The sequence below is a fragment of the Orycteropus afer genome, unplaced genomic scaffold, assembly GCF_000298275.1.
Source record: "Orycteropus afer afer isolate SDZICR_OR568_19922 unplaced genomic scaffold, OryAfe1.0 scaffold00202, whole genome shotgun sequence".
Taxonomy (NCBI): Eukaryota; Metazoa; Chordata; class Mammalia; order Tubulidentata; family Orycteropodidae; genus Orycteropus; species Orycteropus afer.
The window spans coordinates 4759225-4783802 of NW_006921789.1; the positions used below are offsets into that span (position 1 = coordinate 4759225).

The 24578-nt window shown below is 36.4% G+C and overlaps 1 protein-coding gene across 1 annotated transcript in view; it reads left to right on the forward strand.

The window, feature by feature from the left end:
* Positions 1–24578, forward strand: part of SPATA16 (spermatogenesis associated 16) — a 452504-nt gene that overhangs the window by 138483 nt on the left and 289443 nt on the right. The window contains exon 5 of the mRNA XM_007948101.2: positions 14598–14743. Within this exon, the coding sequence (XP_007946292.2) occupies positions 14598–14743 (146 nt within the window). The remainder of the gene's footprint in view (positions 1–14597; positions 14744–24578) is intronic.

Here is a 24578-nt window from a genome sequence, read left to right on the forward strand (position 1 = left end):
GTTGGGGCAACATTCTACAACATATACTCCATGTCCCCATATATTTTTATTTTTAAGGGAAAGCAGCTCCCCTTTCATTTGTTATTCCCCCTAATGGGTTTTAAAAACCCCAAACCCAGATTCTTGCAACACGGACCACAGTTAGAATACAGGCTGGTAAGGCAGCGGACATGCCTCTGGGATAGGCTCTCTGGCTTTGTCTGGTGGGCAAAGGAGTGACGTCAGTGGCAGCTGCAAGACTGGCACTATTGCTGCTCTTGAGGCCGGCAGAGCAGAGGGCAGGACTGGGTGCTCTACTCCCTGTTCACTTGCTTCCTCTGGGACCGCTCCCACTGCCCTCTCAGCCACTGCCTCTGCCAATGCCCTTTCCTCCAGACTCCACCAGGAGCTCCAACAGCAGCAGTAGCAGCAGGGGCAATGAGGACAGCAGGAAATAGGCTCCAATGATGTTTTAACATGGTGTTAGCATAACATCCAAACCGCATAACGTCCTATTTCAAAGAATATAACATAGACATTGGGTGCTGCATAGCTGTAACAACAAGCCCACACTCTCTTAAATAGCTCTTGGCAAAAGAGATGGAAATAAAAGCTATGATTTTTTTTTTTTTTTTTTTTTCTGAGTAAAGCACAGAAGCATACAACTGTAAAAAAATAACTCAGAACATCATTAATAGCTTGCTATTCAAGCTTAACACACAGTTTTAAAGACTGGCAGCATGTCTTTTACCCAGTCAATGAGTGGTCCAATTAATCAGGATTCTTAAAATGCAATATATAAAGTTATCAGGTATTTTTGAATAAAACTTCTGACTGGTTGACATTTATATAACTTTGCTAAAGAGTTTTAAGGCAATCACAAGATCAGTTAGTCTTGGTTATAAGGCCCCTGAAGTTTTGAAAACACAGTATGTTCATCAATCTTAAAAACAGTACATATTCATTTGTTCTGAAAACAGAGTATGTTTATTAATCTTGAAAACAGGATGTGCTTATTAATTTTGATTGTCTTCTGGAAGAATAAGTTTAAGTGAAAGTTAATGAATAATGAAACCAGCCTTTCTGGTTTCATTGAGATTACTCATCTAGTTACTTTTAAAAGTCAATTTATAGCAAAGTTAAAAGATTCTTTATTCATTACAGTACATAGATTTGTAACAATGTTTACCAGGATGTCCTTTAGTGTTGTGGTTAAGAAAATTCTTTGTTTCCATAATGTAAAATCTGTATTTGACACAACAAATTTATATATATATATATATATATATATATAAGAAAAACTAAAATAAACCAACAGAGTATTCAGCTGAAGACATGGGCGGGGGGTGGGGTGGGAGGGAACCCTAAGGAAAGGAAGAGAGGGAAAAATAACAAAGCCAAAATAAAAGCCAAACTTAATGAATTAGAAAGCAGTATAGTAGAACTAATAAATTAATCTGATAGTGTGTTGTTTTTAGGGAAAGAAAAATAATCAAACCTTGGGCAAATCTAGTTAATGAACAGAGAAAACATAAATGAGGAAGGGGATAACAGCACTAGTGCACAAGCATTTAAAATGTTCTAAAAATATGTTTTCCACTATAATGACAGATTTTACAATCTGTATGCAGCTCATGATTTTCTAGGAAAATATAAATTAACAGAATTGATGTGAAGCATTAAAAATCTGAACAAGAAAACAAGTAAGAAAAAAGAGGTGAAAGGGGCTGTGCTAAGATTTTTTTTTCAACTATTTATTTCAAAATGTTCCATAGCACTGAAAAACACAAGAACCTTTCTAATTTGTTTTACAAAGCTAGCATAAGCCTGATAACAAAAGTGACAAACATAAACTGAAAATAAATTACATATTGGGAGAAAAAAAAGTCTAATTATATATTTACTAAGTGAAAATCAGTCAATAAGAATTGAAAAAACAGCCCAATTCAAAAATGAATAAAATTCATGAACAGATAGTATATACTATATGTACAAATGGCCCATACACATAAGAGGTTGAGCTAGTAATCAAATTAAGGTAAGGGCCATCTGATACATAAAGAATAAATAGAGTAATATATTGCTAGTACCAAGTATGGGTGATGGTGTAGAGAAACAAGAAATTTATACTTAATAAAAGTATAAAACTTCTTTGGACAACACTTTAAAGGTGTATATTCTAGGGTATTTTTCAGATTGGAAAGAATACCCCTGACTCAGTAATTCCAATATGTCACTCACTGCCATCGAATCAGTCCCAACTCATAGCGACCCCTCCTTGAATTTCTAAGGTGGTACCACTACGGAAGTAGCAACTCCTTCCTTCCAAGGAGTGGCTGGTGGGTTTGACCCACCAGCCTTCCGGTTAGCACTCAGATGCCTTAAGCACTACGCCACCAGCACTCCCTTCCAATATGTAGGAATGGATATAATATCAGAGTTAGAAAATGATCAAATATCAGGAAAAGATGTATATACAAGGCTGTTCAGTGTATATTGCTTATGATATTGGAACCATTCAATGTCATAGTAGAAATTTCTCACTAGAAAAGGTATTAAAGGAAGAGTTAGTAAAATTATGCCATCATTTTAAATGGTAAAAATGTTAATTATTGACTTGGAAATTCCCATAATATATTCAGAGAAACAAACAAAAATGCAGGTTATATAGTAGTATGTTGTTTCTGTTGTTGTTAGGTGGCATCAAGTCACTTTCCACTCATAGCAATCCCATGTAATGAGCAGAACTGCCTCACAGGGTTTTATTGGCTATAATCTTTACAAAAGCAGATCACCAGGTCTTTCTCCTGTGGCACCCCTGGGTGGGTTTGAGCTGTCATCCTTTCAATTAGCAGCTGGGCACTCAACCATTTGTGACATCAGGGCTCCAACAGACTAATACAAACCAAAACCAAACTCACTGCATCGAGTCAGATCCAACTCATAGTGACCCCTCCTTGGGTTTCCAAAGCAGTATCACTATGGAAGTAGATTTCCCCATCTTCCTTCTGAGGAGTGGCTGGTAGATTTGAAGAACCACCAGCCTTATGGTTATCAGTCAAACCCCTTAGGCACTATGCTACCAGAGCTCCCACACAGTAATATAGATAATAATAATTATGCCAGTTTTTAAGTGGATGGATAGACAGATAGATCCTACACTAATATTTATCAGTGGTCATTTTTAATAATAAAATTCAATAGAATCTTTTTCTTCTTTCTTATCATTTGTATCTCTAGATGGACAGTTTAGTACATTCTTCTTACTATCAGTGATGAAGAATCAGTTTTTGTTTTTTCCCTACCTGTTGTGTACTGATACTTCATTAAATATAGTAAAGATAAATTACTAGGAAAAGTAAAGTAAAAAATAAAAATACACCCACTTCCCACTTAATAACATGGTTAGATTCTAAAGGTCATATCATTATGTAAAAATCAACATTGTGTGAAAGTGGAGGAAGATTGTATCAGATTACAAAATAGAGGATGACTACATCATTACACAACCACTAAATTACATCATTTTATAATTACCAAACCACTAAGAAACATGGCCCAACCCAGCTGACATGTAACCTTAACCATCATAGCTGGGGTTACTCTTACCTAGGACCTCAGTATTCATTACTGCCAGACATATGTCTTTAATGTGCTTAATAGTTGTGTTTTAGTTGTCCAGTGGCACAAGTGGATGGTTTCAACAAGCAGAAATTTATTCTCTTACAGTTTAGGAGGCTAGAAGTCTGTATTCAGAGTTCCAGTTCAAAGAACAGGGTAGAAACCTCTTGATCTTGCAATTCAGCTCTTTCACGCCCACTGGAGCAAGCTGGAGGCTTCTGCTGACTCACACAACTGCTGGCTTCTGAGGCTGAAGAATCCAAAATAAGCAGATAAAATGCCAGATTGTTGGGCCACAGACTGTGAAGACAACAATTCCAAGATCAACAGGCAATGTCACAGGACTCTGATTCCAAGTCCAGGAATTGGAGATGATCATGAACCAAACACAGAATACCGGAAGCAGGCCATACCTCGAAAGCAACTCTCCTTGAACTGCTCAACTGCTCAGAGAAGATTCCACCAGGGTAATGATTACACTACATCCAATCTCATCATATAGTTTATCATCATATAGTTCATCAGATTATTTGCTCACCATATAGATTGAATAAGTATTGTGAAAGGATAAAACCCCGACATACACACCTCCTCGTTTTAAACCAAGCAGTATTCCCTTGTTCTGTTCAACAACAGCCTCTTGGGCTAAGTACAGGTTCCTCATGAGCATAAGTGTTCTGGAATTCCCATTCTTTGCTATGTTATCCATAATTTGCTATGATCCCCACAGTTGAAAGACTTTGCATAGTCAATAAAATACAGGTAAACATCTTTCTGGTGCTCTTTGCTTTCAGCCAAGATCCATCTGACTTCACCAATGATAACGCTCATTCCACATCCTCTTCTGAATCCATCTTGAATTTCTGGGAGTACCCTGTCAATATACTGCTGAAACCATTTTTGAATTATCCTCAGCAAAATTTTACTTGAGTGTGATATGAATTATATTGTTTGAGATTTTCCACATTATTCTGTTGGATCACCTTTCTTTGGAATGGGCACAATATTGATTTCTTCCAGTCATTTGGCCAGGTAACTGTCTTCCAGGTCTCTTGGCATAATCAAGTAAGCACTTCCAGTGCTGGATCCATTTGTTGAAACATCTCAATAGGTATTCCGTTAATGTCTGGAGCCTTGTGTTTAGCCAGTACCTTCAGTGAAGCTTGTACTTCTTCCTTCAATACCATTGGTTCTTAACTGTATGCTACCTCCTGCAATGGTTGAATGTCAACTAATTTTTTTGGTACAGTGACTCTGTGTATTCCTTCCTTCCATCTTCTTTTGATGCTTCTTCATCATTCAATATTTTGCCCACAGAATCCTTCAATATTGCAAATCAAAGCTTGAATTTTTTCTTCAATTCTTTCATGCTGAGAATGTTCTTCTCTTTTGAAGTTCTAACTCCAGGTCTTTGCACATAATACTTTACTGGTCTTCTCAAACTACCCTTTAAAATCTTCTGTTCTACTCTTTTATCTCATCATTTCTTCCATTCACTTTAGCAACTCTACATTCAAGAACAACTGTCTTCTGACAACCATTTTGGCTTTTCCTTATTTTCCTGTGTTTTTAATGATGCTTTGCTTTCTTCATATATGATGTTCTTGATGTCATCTCATCAAGATGACATCATCTGGTCTTCAATCATTGGTATTCAATGTCTGAAATCTATTCTCAGATGGTATCTAAATTTGGATGTTATATAATCAAGGTCATATTTTTACACTTGTGGACTTGTTTAAATTTTCTTCAGCTTCAGCTCAAACTTGCATATGAGCAAAATGGTCTGCTCCACAGTCAACTCCTCACCTTGTTTTTGACTGCTATATTCCTTCCACCAATGTAATCAATTTGATTCCTGTGTATTCCATCTGGTGAGGTCATATGTACAGTCACTGTATATATTGTTGAAAAATGGTATTTGCAATGACAAATCATTGGTCTTGCAAAATTGTATCATGTGATCTCCAGCATCATTCCTATCACTAAGGCTATATTTTCCAACTACTGATGATTCTTCTTTCTTTCCAATTTTTTCATTCCAATCCCCAGTAGTTATTAATACATCTTGATTGCATGTTTGGTCAATTTCAGATTGCAAAAGTTGGGAAAAATCTTCAAATTCTTCATCTTTAGCTTTAGTGGTTGGTGTGAAATGTGAACAATAGTAGTATTATCTGGCCTTCCTTCTAGGGATATGAATATTATCCTACCACTGACAGCATTGTACTGCAGGATAGAACTTGAAACATTCTTCTTCATGATTAATATGATGCCATTCCTCTTCCATTTGTCAATCCTTTCATAGCAAACCATATAATTGTCTGATTCAAGATGGCCAATGTCAGTCAATTTCAGGTCACTAATGCCTAGGAATGCCTAGGATAGGAGCTCTGGTAGCATAGTGGCTAAGGCACTTGACTGCTAACCAGAAGGCTGGCGGTTCAAACCCACCAGCCACTCCTCGGAAGGAAGGTTGGGCAATCTACTTCCGTAGTGATACTGCCTCGGAAACCCAAGGAGGGGTCGCTATGAGTCGGGGCCGACTCGACGGCACATAACAACAACAACAACAACAACAATGCCTAGGATATAGATGTTATGCATTATATCTCACATTTGGTATCTTCTATCCACGAGCCACTCCTCGGAAGGAAGGTTGGGCAATCTACTTCTGTAGTGATACCACCTCAGAAACCCAAGAAGCAGTCACTATAAGTAGGATCCAACTCGATGGCAGAAAGCAAAAACAAGCAAGTTTTCCCAACTTTATACTTCATACATTCCCCTTTCTGATTATTAATGAATTGTTAATAATTGTTTCCAATTGTTTCTTCCCATTTTGAATCATGCCCCATCACTAATGAAGGTCTGGAAAGTGTTACCTCATCCACATCATTAACATCGACTCTACTTTGAGGAGGCAGCTCTTCCCTAGTCATATTTTGAGTGCCTTCCAACCTGAGGGCTTATCTTCCAGTACTACATCAGACAATATTTCACTGCTATTCATAAAGCTTTCCAGTAATTTATCAGACAGTGTTTCACTGTTATTCATAAGGTTTTCAGTGACCAATTTTTTCAGAAGTGGACGGCCCCATCCTTCTTCCCAGTCTTTCTTAGTCTGGAAGCTCTGCTGAAATCTGTCCACCCTGGGTGACTCTGCTGGTATTTGAAATACCAGTGGCATGGCCTCCAGCCTCACAGCAACACACAAGCCACGAGAGTATGAGAAACTGACAGATGAGCAGCAGACTATATGAATAAGAAATCAGCATAATGATTGGAGGAAGACTCATTAACACCCAGGCTACGCAGAGGACACAATGTTCTTGCTGAAAGTGAAGATGACTTGAAGAAATTACTGATAAAGATCAAAGACTATACAGTCTTTAATATAGATTACATCTCAACATAAAGCAAACAAAAATCCTCACAACTCGACCACTAAGCAACATCATGATAAATGGAGAAAAGATTAAAATTTTCAGGCATTTCATTTTACCTGGATCCACAAACAAAACCCATGGAAGCAGCTGTCAAGGAATCAAACATAATACTGCACTGGGCAAATCTGCTTCAAGGAATGTCTTTAAAGTGTTAAAAAGCAAAGATACCACTTTGAAGACAAAGGTGAACCTAACCCAAGCCATGGTATTTCCAAGTGCCTCATATGCATGTGAAAGCTGGACAATGAATAAGGAAGTCTGATGAAAAATCGATGCCTTTGAGTTGTGGTGTTGACAAAGAATACTGAAAGTACCATGTCCTACTGGAAGAACGAACATATCTGTCCTGGAAGAAATACAGAAGGAAAACTCCTTAGAAGTGAAAATGGCCAGACTTTGTCTCACCTACTTTAGTCATGTTGTCAAAAGGGACCGTTCCCTGGAGAAAGATATCATGCTTGGTAAAGTGGAGCATCAAAGAAAAAAGGGAAAGCCCTCCACGAGATGGATTGACACAATGAATGTGGATGTAATGATGGGCTCAAACATAGCAAGGACTGTGAGGATGCCCAGGATGGGGCAGCATTCATTCTGTTGTACCTAGGGTTGCTATGAATTGGAGCTGACTCCTAACAACAACATCATCATGGGGAATAACTACACCCAGCTGCGAAGCCACACAAGGTCATGGTTCAGCCACGTTGACACACAACCTTAACTACCAAGTTGGATAGTATATATATATATATATATATATATATATATATATATAACTATTTTAATTGTGAAATGTTGGATAAACAAGATCTTACAAAGTGTAACCTTTATGGATGAATTTTTACATTCAGCATATCTCTGTGGACATCCATTCAAGTCATTATATGTATCAATAGTTCATTCCCTTTTATTGCAGAGTAATATTCTACAGTATGGATGTACCATAGGTTGTTTAACTCTCCACCATTGAAAAATACCTAGATTGCTTCCAATTTGGGGCTATTACAAATTAAGTTACTTGAAAACATTAGGGCTATTACAAATTAAGTTACTTGAAAACATTAATGTGTGGGGTTTTGTGTAAACATAAATCTTTATTTCTCTGGGAGAAGTACTCAGGAATGCAATTGTTGAGTCCCACGTCAGTGTCTGGTAATCTAATGGGGAGCTCTGGTAGCGAAGTGCCTAAGGCACTTGACTACTAATCAGAGGGCTGGTGGTTCAAACCCACCAGCCACTCCTGGGAGGGAACATTGGGCTATCTACTTCTGCAGTGATACTGCCTCGGAAACCAAGGGAGGGGTTGCTATGAGTTGGGTCCCACTCGACGGTACATAACAACAGCAACAACAACAGTAATCTAATGAAAAAAGCCCTGGCAATGCAGTGGTTAAAGCACTCAGGTGCTAACTGAAAGCAGTCTGTTTCCATAAAGATTTACAGCTTTGGAAACCCTAAGGAGAACTTCTGTCCTATAGGGTGGCTATGTATCAGAATAGACACAACAACCATGGGTTTGGTTTGAGTTTAGAAATAGCTAATGGTGTTGAACATCGTTTCATGTACTTATTTGCAGATATAAGTCTGTATATCTTATTCAATAAATGTTTGTTCATGTCTTTTTCTCACTTTAAAAATGTTTTATTTTTTGTACTTTTGAGTTTTTTTTTTTTTTTAATTTTTTATTGTGGTTTGGGTGCAAATTTACAAAGCAGATTCATTTCACTCTCAATAGTTCATGCACATTTGGTTTCAAAGCCCTGATCACAATCCCAACAATATGAAGCTCTCCTCCTCCTTCCCTGTGCCCTTCTTGTCTATGCATTTCTGTCTGTCCAACTTTCTCTCTATGCAAATACTGCCCTTCTTATGTCTCATAGTTGATGGATCTAAGGGGTGTGTCTCCCTAGGGTAGGTGGGTGCATCTCCATGGGGTAGGTGTTCTGCTTGTAGGCCTTTCTACTGTTTGGCTGAGAGCTAATCCATGGAAGTGAGTCCAGTTCCAAATCCAAAGAATAACCCAAGCCATAGCTTCAGGGGTCCCAACCATCTCTATTCAATCAGTAATTCTGGTCATTTTTTTTTTTTTTTAATTATTATTTTGTCCACATTATTCCCCCCACTCTATCCAGGATCTCTACTTTTGTTCCCTTTCCAGATGGTTGGCACTGGTAGTCATGGACCATCTAGTTCTTCTGGTCTCAGGGTTGGGAAGGCTGAGCTCTCCATGATCCATCATATCCCTGTAGTAATTGTTTCCATATGACTGATTTTCTTTACTCTTCTTTGCTCCAGAAGAGGCGAGACCAATAGTTGCATCTTAGATGGCTGCTTGAAAGCTTTTAAGACCCCGGGTGCTACTCACCAAAGTAGGATGTAGGGCAAGATTTTTATGTACTATTTTGTGCCAATTGAGCTTGATGTCCTCCAAGACCCTAGTTCCAAGTCCACAGGCCTGGTGAATCTCTCCCTCAAGGGGATTGGTTGTCACTGAGAAGCTACTCCAACCCTGTCCCCTATTACTTCTATAATATATATGGATATTTTTGTGGCACAAATACAAGTAAGAATATCATCAGCCAAATTTATACATGGGCATGAGTATGTTCCTGTTCACCTACCCACACTGATCTTCTCACCTGTCTATGCATTTACCCATAGACTAGTGTTTGCTGCCATCAGTAATATAGTATTTTGCCTATAATAGCATTTGCCTCTGTTGTCTATATCTTTTGTGTATGTTTCTGTGTCATCTTTTTCTCTATTTGTACTGTTTTAAGTTTTGAGTCCATTATGGTCAGAGAATATGCTGTACATAATTTCGGTTCTTTATACTTGGTTGAAATTTGTTTTGATTTAGAGAATATGGTCTATTTTAGAGACTTTTCCATGAATATTTGACAAAAATATGTATTCTATTCTTGTTGGCTGGAATGTTCTATATATGTCAGTTAGATCCTGTTAGTTTATTGTGTTGTTCATATTTCTATATTCTTTTTGGTTTTGTGTTTAGTAGTTCTATCATTTGCTGAGGGCAGTTATTGAAATCCCCAACTATAATAGTTAACTGATTATTTTTTAAGAAATATGGGTAAATTTTTAATTAAAAACATATATAAAAAACTGTGGAAAAGTGTAAAAATTATATATGTATGTATATGTGCAAATGTATAATCTTTATTATGATACAAAACATGAAAAATAGATGGAAATATGCCAAAAATATATATAAATTATATAGTGATAGGGTTATGAATAACTTTCTCTCCTTCTTTAGATATTTTTTTCATTTTCAAAAATAGAATAAATACCTTAAGGAGTTACTGAATGAATGGATGATATATTGCTTTACTTATAGCATTTAATAACTCAAATAATACCATATTTTGAAGTTTTACTATTCTCTCCTAGAGGGCTTCCAGGGACCACTGAAAATGATTCTCAGGAATAGGGTGGGCAAATACTCATTATGTAATATTTTACTTATTGAGCATAACATTATTTTTATTTGTAGTTTTAAAGAAATCTTAAAATCCCTTTGTACCACAATTTCCAAAAGTAAATTTGTAAGTAAGTGTACATGTTCCTAAAATTCTGCCTTTTACTGCAATACATTTTACAATAATTTGCTTCATTGCAAAGCTTATTTCAAAAGTGGACTACTTTGGCATGATCAAATGAAACAGATTTTGATAAAAATCAGTAAAGTTTCAATGTTAGAATGCTTGATGGATAAATTAAGATTGCCACAAATATTCATGCAACCCACCCAGCAGGTTCCCTGTTCTCCATTTAAATGTGAATTAAAAAAAATTTCCTTGTCTTTCACTGGTGTCTAATAGTTTGGTTTCATAGAGTATTCTCTTTAGTGTGTTCAGACTGATCAATTTTATGCTTTTTCTGCCCTTGAATCTCATACAAGTAGAAAATATTACAGACATTAGAAGATCAGCCATTTATTCTTCAGTCTCTCTTGCTGTTCATAGCTAAAACCTTTATTATTATGAAACCTTAAGGTCAGCTTCCTCCTGCCATGAAAGATCTGAATGTCTTCCTGGAAGCTAGTCCTCAAATGGTCTCTGCATTCAACCCACAGAATGTGTGCCTTACAAAGGAAGCTGTCCATACCATAATGTTGGAGAATAACACACATAGGAAAGGCAAAGATGGCACACAATGTTTTACTTGTTTATTTCATCTTTGTTTTAAGAGCTTATGTGAAGATTCCATAAGAGGTGGACTCTTCAACTTGGGGTATTTAAAATTTGAGGGAGGGATGCTTATTTCACTTATAAGATAAAATTAAGTAAGTCCAGAATTTTACTACTATGAGATATAAATAAATAAAACTACACAGTTTCTACCCGTTTTATTTTCTATTGAATCTGGCTTTGTAAAGAGTTATACCGGACAAAAGCTTTTTTTTTTTTTTTTTCCTGGAATTGCACTGTTTAGATATTTCTGGCTCTGCTGCGGTTTGAGAGAAAAGAGGTAATGCAGTCCTAAATTGACATATTCATAATACAAAACTTTTTTAAAATTATTTTTTAAGGTTCGTTTGCAACCACCTTAACCTTTGTAAAGACAGATTCTCAGGGATAATCACTAAATCTGTATTAAATGTTTTGATTCCTTTATTATAAATGTTACCAGTTGATCTTTATGAAAGTATCCAAACTTAGCATTGATGGAGGTAGTTTTCATTGTAATTTCCACGTTACAAAAAGTCTTTTTTTTTTCTTTCCAAAATAATTGAAAATCTTTACACAGGCATAATTCATCTTATTGCACTTCATTTTATTGCATTTCACAGATACTGCTTTTTTTAAAAATTGAAGGTTTGTGGCAACCCTGCATCAAGCAAGTCTGTTGGTATCAATAACCAACAATGTTTGCTCACTTTGTGTCTCTATGTCACATTTCGATAATTTTCACAACATTTCAAGCTTTTTCATAATGCTATTGTATACTTACTAGATTACAGTGTAGTGTAAATATAACTTTTATATGCATTGAAAACCAAAAAATTCGTGTGACTTCTTTATTGCAATATTCACTTTATTTCAGTGGTCTGAAACCACACCCACAAAATCTTCAAGGTAGGCCTGTAGATAGCATTTAGCATATACTACTTATTATACAGAGCTCTGGTAGCATAATGTCTAAGGTGCTTGACTGCAAACCAGAAGACTGGTGGTGCAAACCCAACAGCCACTCCTCGGAAGGAAGGTTGGGCAGTCTACTTCTGTAGATTGTGATACTGCCTCAGAAACCCAAGGAGGGGTCACTATGAGTCGGGGCAGACTTGACGACACATAACAACACAACAACCAAACATACTATATACACTGTACATACTCTGAGAGCCTTTATAAGAATATGAATAAAAGTTGGCAATTTCATGTCTGTAGGATACTTTGGGGCATTTGAATATGTATATAGAATTTTGACAGGAAAATGGTTAATAGTTTATATATCTGAAGAACTCTTAAAATTAATTTTAAAAACTATCAATGAAAACTGGCAAGAAATAGAAAACAGGTATTTGCAGTAAAATTAAAAATAGCCAAAATTAGAAAAAATGTCTATTTAATACAAATTAACATATGAAAGTGACAGTTTTTGTTTGACAAATAATAGCAAATAGTAATGGGTTGACTGGATGACTGAAGTACCAGTTCTCACCCATAAAATTGGTAAAAAGTATTAAAAATAATTAGACCTACAGAATTCAAGCAACAGATGATATCATCAGGCAACTAACAATTCAACTGTTGTTAAGTGCCGTCACAATTCAACTTGTTGTTATTTGCCGTTGAGTCGGACCCGACTCATAGCGACCCCTCCTTGGGTTGCCGAAGCAGTATCACTACGGAAGTAGATTGCCCCATCTTCCTTCCAAGAAGTGGCTGGTGGGTTTGCACTGCCAGCCTTCTGGTTAGCAGTCAAATGCCTTAGGCACTATGCTACCAGAGCTCCCAATTCAACTAGGGGATATTAAGTGTTCACATTGTAATTTTTTTTTTTGACTTATACTTTCTGGGTAAAATTAAGAAAGGAAATACATTTTGGAACAGAATGTAAAAAACTCAAACCCACTGTTTCGAGTCAATTCCAATTCATAGTGACCTGATAGGACAGAGTAGAACTTCTCTATAGGGTTTCCAAGGCTGTGACCTTTATGGAAGCAGGTTACCAAGTCTTTCTCCTGAAGACCTTCTGCACAAGTTACAACCACCAACCTTTCAGTTAGCAGCTGAGTGCTGAACAATTATGCTATTAGGGCTCCTTCCAAATAAAATATACTTAAAAAAAAAAAAAAAAAAAAAAGCACAAATTCACTGCCATCCAGTCAAATCTGACCCCTAGCAACTCCTCCTTGTGTTTCTGAGGCGATATAACTCTATGGAAGTAGCTTGCCCAGTCTTTTTTCCGAGGAGTGGCTGGTGGGTTTGAACCCCCAGTCTTCTGGCTATCAGTCTAGTCATTCTTAAATAACAAAATTGAGCTTTAAAAAAGTAATAATAATTGACAATGATACTAATATAAATGTTATGCCAGTCTCAAGAATTAATGAAATAAAAGAAAAATTAGTTTAAATTGTGGCATTTAAACAAGGAGGATTCAGATTACAATCAGGTTTATGTTAATGTATATATAAATAGGTATTAATTCCACATATTATTATCCCCTGTGAGAAAATCCCCCTTCCGCCGATGTATGCACAAAGAGAGAAAAAAAAAGAACAAAGGAAGTGGATATACCAAATAAGGTCACTAAACAGAAGGTGAGGTTTCTCCTGCCCCATTAGCCTTAAATTCAAGACACATTAGAAAATGCAGAGGGGAAAAAAGGACTGATCTTTGCTTGTCATATATTGACCCTTAATGTTTGGGGTTGTCCCAGAAATTTATTTTCTTCCTCTCCAGTTTATCTATGATGCTCAGAAACCACTGACTTCCTGGAATTTTTATTAAGAATTCCACATTCTTGCCATGTTTTTCAGATACTGTGGCCTCTGCCAATAAATTCTAATAAATTTTCACTTCTTTCCTTTCAATAACATCCCAGAGAATATGATTCAGACTCAAATTAATCACCGATCATGTTAATGGCTCCTAGGAGTTTACTTCCAATACCCCTTATTATATTAAATCAAACTTGATAGTGTGCTAGATCATCGCTCAGCTGGGTTTTCATAAAAGCACTGGTATTTAATAAGATTTATACTTGGTTTTCTGTTAATATCTTTGCTTACTGTGTGCTTTATTTTTAAAATAGACATTCTTAGCAAATGGCACTCCTTTAAAATCTATCATTATACTTTTAAAAATAATGTACAGGAAACATTTTACAGTAAAACATGTTACTTGTTTTATATTATGGTTATATAATAGTGAGCAGAAGCTATTTATTTAATTTATAATCAAAATATTAATATTTTATCTGCAGTTTAGAAAGAATATGCATACATATATATGTTTTGCCTATTTAGAAGATAAATTAAGTGCCAAAAATATTAGGAAATTTAAAGTATTGTATTTTTTAAAGCTTTGCAGCAAAGGGGCAGCTCTGGGAAAGCCATTTGAAGCATCTGCTGAAAATATATCAAGTGTGGCAAGTTTCATCGAGACAAAGCTTGTGACATGCTATCTACGAATGAGGAAACCTGACCTTGCTCTGAATCATGCACACAGGTAATAGAAAATATTAAAATCCACAAGAGGAGTTCCTGGGTGGTGTAAAGAGCTAAGCACCCAGCTACTAACCAAAAGCTTGAGATTCAAATGCACCCAGGGCACCTCGGAAGAAAGGCGTAGCAATCTGCTTCCCAAAATTCTACTCTGAAACACATGGGGTCACCATGAGTTGGAGTCAACTTGACCACAACTTGTTTGTTTTGTTTTGTTTGTTTGTTAATAACCATGAGTTAGTAGTACTATCCATCCAAGCAGAGGGTTTTATTTGAACCTGTAGGGATCAGCTTCCATTTCATTTAAATGTAAAGAAGAAACAAAAATCATTTGTTTGCTACTTGATTTATGTCAAGCTAGAAAAATATGGAGACCACAAAGGGGATCACAGAACTTAATGAAAGAAATAGACACAGAACAAGTAGTCAGACTATAGGGCAAGATAAAAAGGCAGATAACTATAGTGTCAAAGTGCTGCAGGAAGAAGGCAGGTGAGAATAAGGTAAGTAAGGGACATGGTATTGAAGGCTATAGAGATTTTCTAAAATGGCAGAAGAGATCAAAAGTAGAAGGGAATTCTGACTGAAGCATGAACAAAAACATGAAAGTTTGTGGCCTACTTGGTGACGTCATAACTGATTCAAAGAGTGCTCTGAGTGATGGATGTTGTGCTGTTCAAAGGTGGAAAACATTTTTTTTTTTTTTCTGTGTTCTTAAAGTTTTCTTTGTCTTATTTCTATCTCTTCTCAGAACTCTGTCTCATTACATTCTCTCCTGACTTCCTAGAACCCTCAGAGTTACTCAAGTCTATCATTTTTTCTATAAAAACATATCTATCTTGGTTTGTTCTCATCACAGGTAACAATCAGTTTTAAGCTACAGCAAATATAATTACAGAACACCTCTCAAATAACTCTTCCACGTTACGATGCCTCTAACTCTCCTCTCCTGATTTAGAGGAATTTATCTAGAAATTTTGTACTGTCCATTTTTTGATCTCATGTCCTGTACTTCTTTTGGATGCAATGGCAAAGATAATATCAACATGAAGACATATTGCCTGCTTTGTTAATAACCAGTAGGAAATGTAATTATCGGTTAGATTAGGACCCATTATTAGGAGCTCTGGTAGCATAGTGCCTAAGGCACTTGACTGCTAACCAGAAGGCTGGCGGTTCAAACACACCAGCCACTCCTTGGAAGTAAGGTTGGGCAATCCTACTTTTGTAGTGATACTGCCTTGGAAACCCAAGGAGGGGTCGCTATGAGTCAGGGCTGACTCGAGGGCACATAACAACAACAACAACATGTAAGCAAGAGATCTGCCAGCATGATAAAAGTAATTTACAACCCCACATCCACTAGGATATAAAAGTTCTACCAAGATTCATCTCAGCCCTAAGGAGAGTAATAGTGGGTTTAAGCTTGACATCAAGGACCTGCAGACAGTGAAACCACATTGAAATTTACAAGATAATGTGCTTGAGAGAAATTCTCCTGCTTAAGAAAACTACAGAACCTAAAGGCAGATTTCCTCCAACACCAGAAGAAAAGTCTACTCTCTGTACCTGCAATCTAGAAGCATTTTATACAATAATAGTTTATAAAACCAATATCAGGACATATGGTCTGTCAAAGAATTTTTCTCCATTTCCATTTGAAAGAAGCAATATTTGGAAATATAACATGTATTTTGTTGTTGTTGTTATGTGCCGTCAAGTCGACCCCGACTCATAGCGACCCCTCCTTGGGTTTCCAAAGCAGTATCACTACAGAAGTAGGATTGCCCAAACATGTATTTTAGGATGTCAAAATATTGGAATTTCTGGAATACTTGAGTAACTTTTGAGCACAATGAAAAAAATATTTGAAATTGGAACTAGTTCAGAAAAAATCTATAGGCATATGTAAACAATAATGAAATGAGATGACTAAAAGTAATTATACATCACCTTCTCTGTGACATGCAAAATGAAGCACCAATATGGCCTATATTTCAAGGAAATATAGCCTGGATATCAGAGTGCTTGATAGGTTTTCTAATAATTTCTAATTATAAAAGATTCTAGTGTCACATCAATATTCAGTACATTTTTTCAAAAATAAATAGTGTGAATGACAAATCCATATATTTCACTATAATCCAAACATAGGGATGATAAAATGTTACAAATCCTGAGAATGAAAGATTAGCTTCAATAGGCTCACTGTTTAGACTGAGAAAACTTATATTTTTAAACAAAGAGTGATCTTTCAAGACCTTGAAAATTACCAAGGGGCAGATACATAATGGTGAATATTAAAATGATTTTCCTTATTATGTTAGGATTAACTTTTATACCCTGTTTTCCTACTGTAAAGTAATTTTTACTTCTGTTTCTAAGTTGAACATTAAGAAAGAAATGCAAATCCACAGAGGTTAAACTGTCAATTCATACAATTAATGATACACAAGATGAAATAAATCATTTTATTGGGCTTGTCGTATTACAGAACTGTGGAAATCAGTACATATGATCCTAATATAAAGATCCCTGATTTGAAAACAGTCTGAAATATAATCAATAAATATATTTTTCAAAATAAATAAATGAATTACTAAGATACTCTGTCTATAAATAGCTTATATTAAGCTATACACTGCATACAGGGTTTTGCTTTTGTATTATTACCACATTGGGTGCTTGATACTAATCCTGGCTCAAAATTATAATATTCCTTTTTTGCATTTATTTGCATTTGCTGAAGCATCCTTTCTTTAATTTTATGTAAATGTGAGGTCTACTGCATATATTTAGGAGACTTTGTTAGCACAAAAATTAGCCTACAAACCATCATATAATTTTGCTTCTGATAAAAGTAAATGAATATTGTTTTGTCATATAGAACATGATGAGAACCATAACTCTATGGCTTTAAGTCCAACAAATATATATTTTGATAAGGAGTGATACAAAGGGCTCTAGAGGCAACGATTACCACAACAGGCTTTTCTTTTGTTGTTTTTTCTCTAATAGCATATACCAAGTGTGGTAGTTAAGTTTGTGTGTCAACTTGGCTAGGCCTGGTTGAGTGGCTGGGCAGCTGGGTGTGGTTATTCCCCATGGTGAGACTGGTAATTAACTCCATGGTAGAATCTATTAGAGCAGCTGAGTAGTTGCTTTAGGGCTGTGGGCTGCTTCCAGTCTATAAGAAGCAACTTTGAGGAAGGTCTCCAGCTTATGGCACACTCAAACCCTGCATGTAGCTGAGTTGTTGTTCAACAGCCTGCCATGTCCTGCCAATCTTGGGACTTTTTCTGGACTTGAATCAGTGACCTGCCATGTTGTTTGGTGATATCGGAAATGTGCCTTTTCACTTGTCAAACTTAGATTTTTCAATCTCAGCAGCCAGCTGTTGGCTGAGTGAAGAAAAGCCTCCAGCTTCAGTGGGCCAGGAGCAAGAGGCAGAGCTGAAGGCCAAGGTCAAGAGGCTTTCACCCAGCCCCTAGAGCCTGGCACTCCAAACTGTAAGAGAATAAACTCCTGCTTGTTAAAGCCATCCCATTTGTGGTATATTCCTGTCTGAGTGGCACTAGGTAACCAAAACACCAAGTGACAAAAATGGATATTATTTTTCACTTCAACCAAAAGTAATATCCAGACTCACCAAAAGGACTCAGTCAAAGGGACACATGGATTCTTTACTGACTTTATCAAATTAGTACCATTGTTTATCAGTAGGTGTTTTAAGCACTCCAAAGACTGATTCCTAATTACCGCTGTTTTACCAAGAGTTAAAATCCTGCTATAACTATTTTCCTATCATATAATTACATTCTACATAATTGTAAAGATTCTAATGATGCTTCTTTGTATATTCCTCAACTCTAGTTTGTGTGTGTGTGTGTGTGTGTGTGTGTTGCAGAATTTTGATGCCACAAGGTGGTAGACAAGAAGAAGTCTGAAGTTGCAAATATATGGAAAAAAAAATCCTATTTAAAATTTTTTTTTATAATGGTAGAATGTGCATTCTTCATTCATTTAATAAATATTTATGGAATACCCACTGAGAGCCTGTCCCTGTGTTAGGTAGCTGGGTAACAATTGTAAATAGAAAAAAGATGGTATTTAGATACCAGTAGGAAAGGCAGCAAACAAAAGTACAGTAAATAAATAAATATGAATACATATATGAGATAAATAAAGAGTGTGAGAATTGTAGTAAAGGAAATAAACATAATTTCTTGCTGCAGAGACAGCACAGTATATTGAATCAGAGCACAGGGTCTGTAATCAGACTGCCTGGGTCCAAATTCTGAGTCCTCCACTCACTAATTAGTCTGAGTTTATTTCTCTGTAAAATTGAATTATATTAATAGTAACTACTTTACAAGAACTACCTCACTAGGCTTTGTGAAAATTAAGTATAAACCCAAGGATTTTTTTATTCAGCAGTGACAGTTACTGGTACTGGACCTGCCTTCCCTCCATAAACAATGTTAAGTGGACAATATATATGAGACAAATGTTTTTAGGTATTGAACAATGATCAGAGCAGGACTGGGTTCCTTTAGAGAAGGAAAATACACATGGTAAGTCCTATAATAGTTAAAGTTTTTTTCCTGGGATTATTTCCTGTCCCATTTTAGGGAGGTAGAGCCCAGTTCATCATTTTAAGCTGAAGAGGCAGAGATCAGACTGCCAGGGTGCAGAAGGACCTGTAATATATAGGGAAGGTGGCCAAAGGAAAAGTAACTGTATAAAGATAAAGTGGGGGAGAAGTCTGCATAGAGATTTGCCACAGATTCTCGGCCAAGGTCTGAGTGATGTACATGAGAAGAGAAACTCCACAAGGCCTACCAGAGATTGCATGCTTCAAGACCAAGTGTTAAATGGAAATACCAGAGGACCTATAGTACTGGAAGATGTTGAAGTACCAGAAGGAAGAGACCTCATTGAGCACTTAAGGCATTCAGTTGAACAACAAGAAAAAGGCCACACTTTAAAAATGAGAGCTATGACTCAGAGAAAGGACCACGGCCTAAGAGTAAGCTTAAACCAAAAGACATCTGCTTTAAAACAATTTAACTATCTGCCAGAAAAAAAGAGAAAAATTCAACATGTTTTCAGAGGAAATGTCATAATCCAGACTCCTTACACAATACCACCGACAATGGCAAACATAAAATCAAAGATTACTACACATACAAATAAGTAGGAAATTAGGAAAACAGTCAATAGAAATCAGATGCTAAGATGACTCAGAAATTGAAATAAGCAGAAAAGGATTTTAAAGCAGCTATTAAGAATATGATCAAGAACTTTGAGATAGAGATGACAATAAGAGGGAAGAGATGGAAATCTCAACTGAGAAATAGAAATTATAGAAAGAATCAAATGGAGATTTAGCATTGATGCATAAAATATCTGAAATTAAAAATTTACTGATTTCCCTCAACAGCAGATTGGAGGTTGCTAGCAGAAGAGTTGGTGATTTTGAAGATAAATCAATTGAAATTACCCAATATAAAAAACGAGAGAGAAAGACATTTTGAAAAATTAACCAATGCTTCAGTGATCAGTCCTAAGGGACAGTAAAATATAACCCAATACCCATGTAATTGAAGTCCCAAAGGGAGAAGAATGAGGGAATGAAACAAAAAAAAGAAATACTGGAAGTTTTCTAGATTTGATTTTAATGAATCACCTGAAAGAGGGATAGGGGAGAAGCGAAGGGAACACTGGGAAAAAAAAAAAAAAAGCATAACCTGTGTCACTTTAATTTTGTGTATTTCACTGTTCATAAATTATATGTACAGTGTATACATATAAATAAATAACAATAAAATGTATTTTAAAAAGAAGAAGAATCACCTGAAATAAAGATCCATGAACCCCAACTGTGGTAGTTAAAGTTGTATGTCAACTTGGTTGGACCTGGTTGAGTGGCTGGGCAGCTGGTGGTAGTTATTCCCCATGATGAGACTGGCAGTCAGCTCCATGGTGGGATCTACCACAAGTAGTTGAATAGCTGCTTTAGGGATCTGGTCGCCCTCCTGTACATAAGCAGCAGCTTTGGGAATGGTCTCTAGCTTATGCCACACATGAACCCTGCATGTATCCATGTCATTGTTCAGCAGCCTGCCATGCCCTGCCAACCTTGGGACTTTCAATGGACTTGAGTTAATGGTCTGCCTTGTGGTTTGGTAATGTTGGGACTGTGCCCTTTTACTTGTCAACCTTGGGCTTGTCAGTCCCAGCAGCCAGTAGCTGTCTGAGTGAAAAAAAGCCTCCAGCTTCAGTGGGCCAGAAACAAGAGGCAGAGTTGAAGCCCAAGGTTGAGGGGCTCTCACCCAGCCCCTAGAGGCTGACACTTTGAATTTGGACTTAAAGCCTCCCAACTGTAAGAGAATAAACTCCTGTTTGTTAAAGCTATCTCATTCGTGGTATATTCCTGCCAAGCGGCACTAGGTAACCATAACACCAATTAAGATAAATACAAAGGGAACCACACTCAGGCACATTATCTTGAGACTGTTAAAAACCCCAGATGAACTGTTGCATTTGATGCTGAAATTTTAAACTCTCAGTTATGGTAAAGAAGAGAGCTTTGTGTTTAAAATATCTCATTTCATGAGATGTGAAAGAAATTTGTAAGATTCCTGTTACCTCTATATGAACCAGTTAATTCTAACTCTCATGAATATCTGTAATGCTTTAAGTTGACATGACCTCTGAATGCTTTCATTATCCACAAAGTTGTGGAAAGTGACACTCCGAAAGTTATATTTTCATGGAAGTTTTAAAATTATCTACATTATTATGTATTAAGTTCAAATAAAGTATTTTAAAAATAATAGTTGTCTCAATTCAAATACAGAATTTATCACTATTATTACTATTGGAAACAATATGTACTTATTTTGGTGATGGAAAAATATACCAACTGATATGTTTGATATTCAGGAATTGCTCTAACAGTTTAGCTGGGTTTAAAGATGACATAATTGAGACAAAAAGAAGGAAAGTGACTTGTGGAAGTCAAAATTAATAAAGGATGAAGTAGGAATTAAAGTATGAGATTTTTATTGTATTCTTATATTTTGACCCATGGATTATTTAGGTACATATTGTTTAATTTCTATATATCTTACTGTTATTGAATTATGATTTAATTCCACTGTAGTTAGAGAACAACTTCTGTAAAATTTCTTCTTCTTTATTTTTTAATTTTATTGAGGCTTATTTTAATCTGTTAATTCTTGTCTTGAAGTATAATTTTTTTTATATATATGGATGTAACCACACCTAACATAAAAAGGAAATTTTTATATTTATTGTACGGTATATTTTTTGTCACATTTTTACTTTCATCTTATCTATGTCTTTTTAAGATAGCATATAGTTGAGATTTACTACTTAATCCAAACATGCTATCTCAACTATTAACCTTTTTGTTACCCGTGGGACATGTAGTATCCACCTATATTTTCTGCATTTGGATTCCATGGGAAGCTGCCATCCCACTTTTAGTTCATTCAGCCTTCTGATGTGCACCTGAGTAACTGCATGAATCTGAAGAAATGATACTCCTCAGGATATGTGTCCCATTAATTGTATCAAAATGCATATTACCTAAAAAAAAAAAAACAACCTTTCTTTATTTCATTCCAAATGCTTTCCATTACTGAAACAAAAAATCCAAAGCAAAAAACAATTTGATCTTGAAAAATTTAATTGAAATGTTCAGTGTGTGTTTGTTGTTGTTGTTATGTGCCATCAAGTTGGACCCAACTCATAGCGACCCCTCCTCGGGTTTCCGAGGTGGTATCTCTATGGAAGTAGATTGTGCAACCTTCCTTCTGAGGAGTGGCTGGTGGATTTATACCACCAGCCTTCTGGTTAGCCGTCAAATACCTTCGGCATTATGCCACCAGAGCTCCCTCTAAAGCTGGTTAAAATGCAACACACTTCCTTGAGTTGGATCCGACTCATAGTGACCCTTCCTTGGGTTTCTGAGGTGGTATCACTATGGAAGTGAATTCCCCAACCCTCCTTCTGAGGAGTGGCTGGTGGGTTTGAACTGCCAGCCTACTCATTAGCAGTCAAGTTCCTTAGGCACTACACTACCAGAGCTCCCAATTTGTGTTTAGTGTAGTTATTCATATGGTAGAGTTGAATTCTATCATCTCCCTATTGTTGTCTAGTATTCCATATATTTTTTCTTTCTGTTTCTCATTTCTTGACTGATTTTCAGTTAATTAAATATCCACTAATATTTCATCTTAAATCAATTATTGGATTTTAAATTAAACTTTTCATAATTTTTGAAATGGTTGTTCTAGAGATTATAATACTCATCCTTAATTTATCACAGTTTAATTATCGCTAATATTATGCTACTCCTTGGAAGGAAGGTTGGGCAATCCTACTTCTGTAGTGATACCATCTCGGAAACCAAGAAGGGGTTGCTATGAGTCGGGTCTTAATCAATGGCACATAACAACAACAACAACAACAATATTATGCTGTGGTAATTAAACTGTGATAAATTAATGATGCATATTATAATCTCTAGAACATGCTAGAAGCTCTGGTAGCATAGTGCCTAAGGTGGTTCAAACCCACCAGCCACTCCTCGGAAAGAAGGTTGGGCAATCTACTTCTGTAGTGATACTACCTTGGAAACCCAAGGAGGGGTCGTTATGAGTCAGGTCTGACTCGAAGGCACATAACAACAACAACAATATTATGCTATCTCATATGAAAATCTTACTATATAAAATGAAACAGGATACATACCACACACCATCTACAAAAATAAAGTAAAAATGGATTTAAGAGCTAAATGTTAAATCTAAAACTATAAAGTTCCTAGAATATAACAAAGGGCTGCCAGTACTGTGCTTTTTTTCCTTTTTTTCTTTTCTCAATTCTTCCATCCATCCTTCTTGTTTATTTCTTTTATTCTTTTCTTTCTCTTCCTCCTTTTTTTTTCTTTAATCCATAGACTAGATGCCTGCCTGCTGCCAACTTCACAATCATCAGCACATGCCCATGCCCCTCCCTAGATGGTGATGTGCTGTCCCATGGAGTGAGTGCCATGTTCCCACTGTAGTCGTTTTTGATGGTTAATACTTGTGTCAGTACTTTGCCATTTCTCTTTTTTCCTGCTTTTTATTCTTTTTCTCTTTCTTCTTAGTTCTTCCCTCTTCCCCCTGCTTGTTTTTCTTTTCTTTTTCAGTTTTTCCTCTTACCCTTCTTCTCCTTTTTTTTTTCTTTTTCTTTTTTGGTTTTGCAGAGTGAGTGTCCCACACTTCACCATCTCTGTGTTCAATAACCCTCACTCTGGACCCTCTGTGGTAAATGCTTTCATGAAGTGAGTACTGCTATTCTTCCTCAGCTATGTTTGGTAAGCATTGATGCCACTACTGTGTTGCTTTTTTTCCTTCTTCTTTTTTCTTCCCTAACAGATATCCCCTCCCTTCCCTTCCCCTTGTTTCATTCTTCTTTTCTATTTTTTTTTCTTCCTTTTCCATGTTCTTTTTCTTTCCTTCCACCTTCCCCCCAACAGTTGGGAGCTAGGAACCCTACTCAGACAAATATATCACACCTGCACCCTACTGACAGTCAAGTACCACCACTCACTTCAGCACCACTGGATCAATGACAGATGGTGGCCAATACAAGCCTCACCTGCCCTCAGCTGCCTATGCAACCAGCATCAGAGACTCACACACACACTCCTACAGCTACTAAATGCACTCAGAGACAGGTGGTAAACACACCATTGCTGCCAAACTAGCAACCAGAGCAGCAGGCCCATCTTGTTGCCCAGATATATTAAAAAAAAAAAA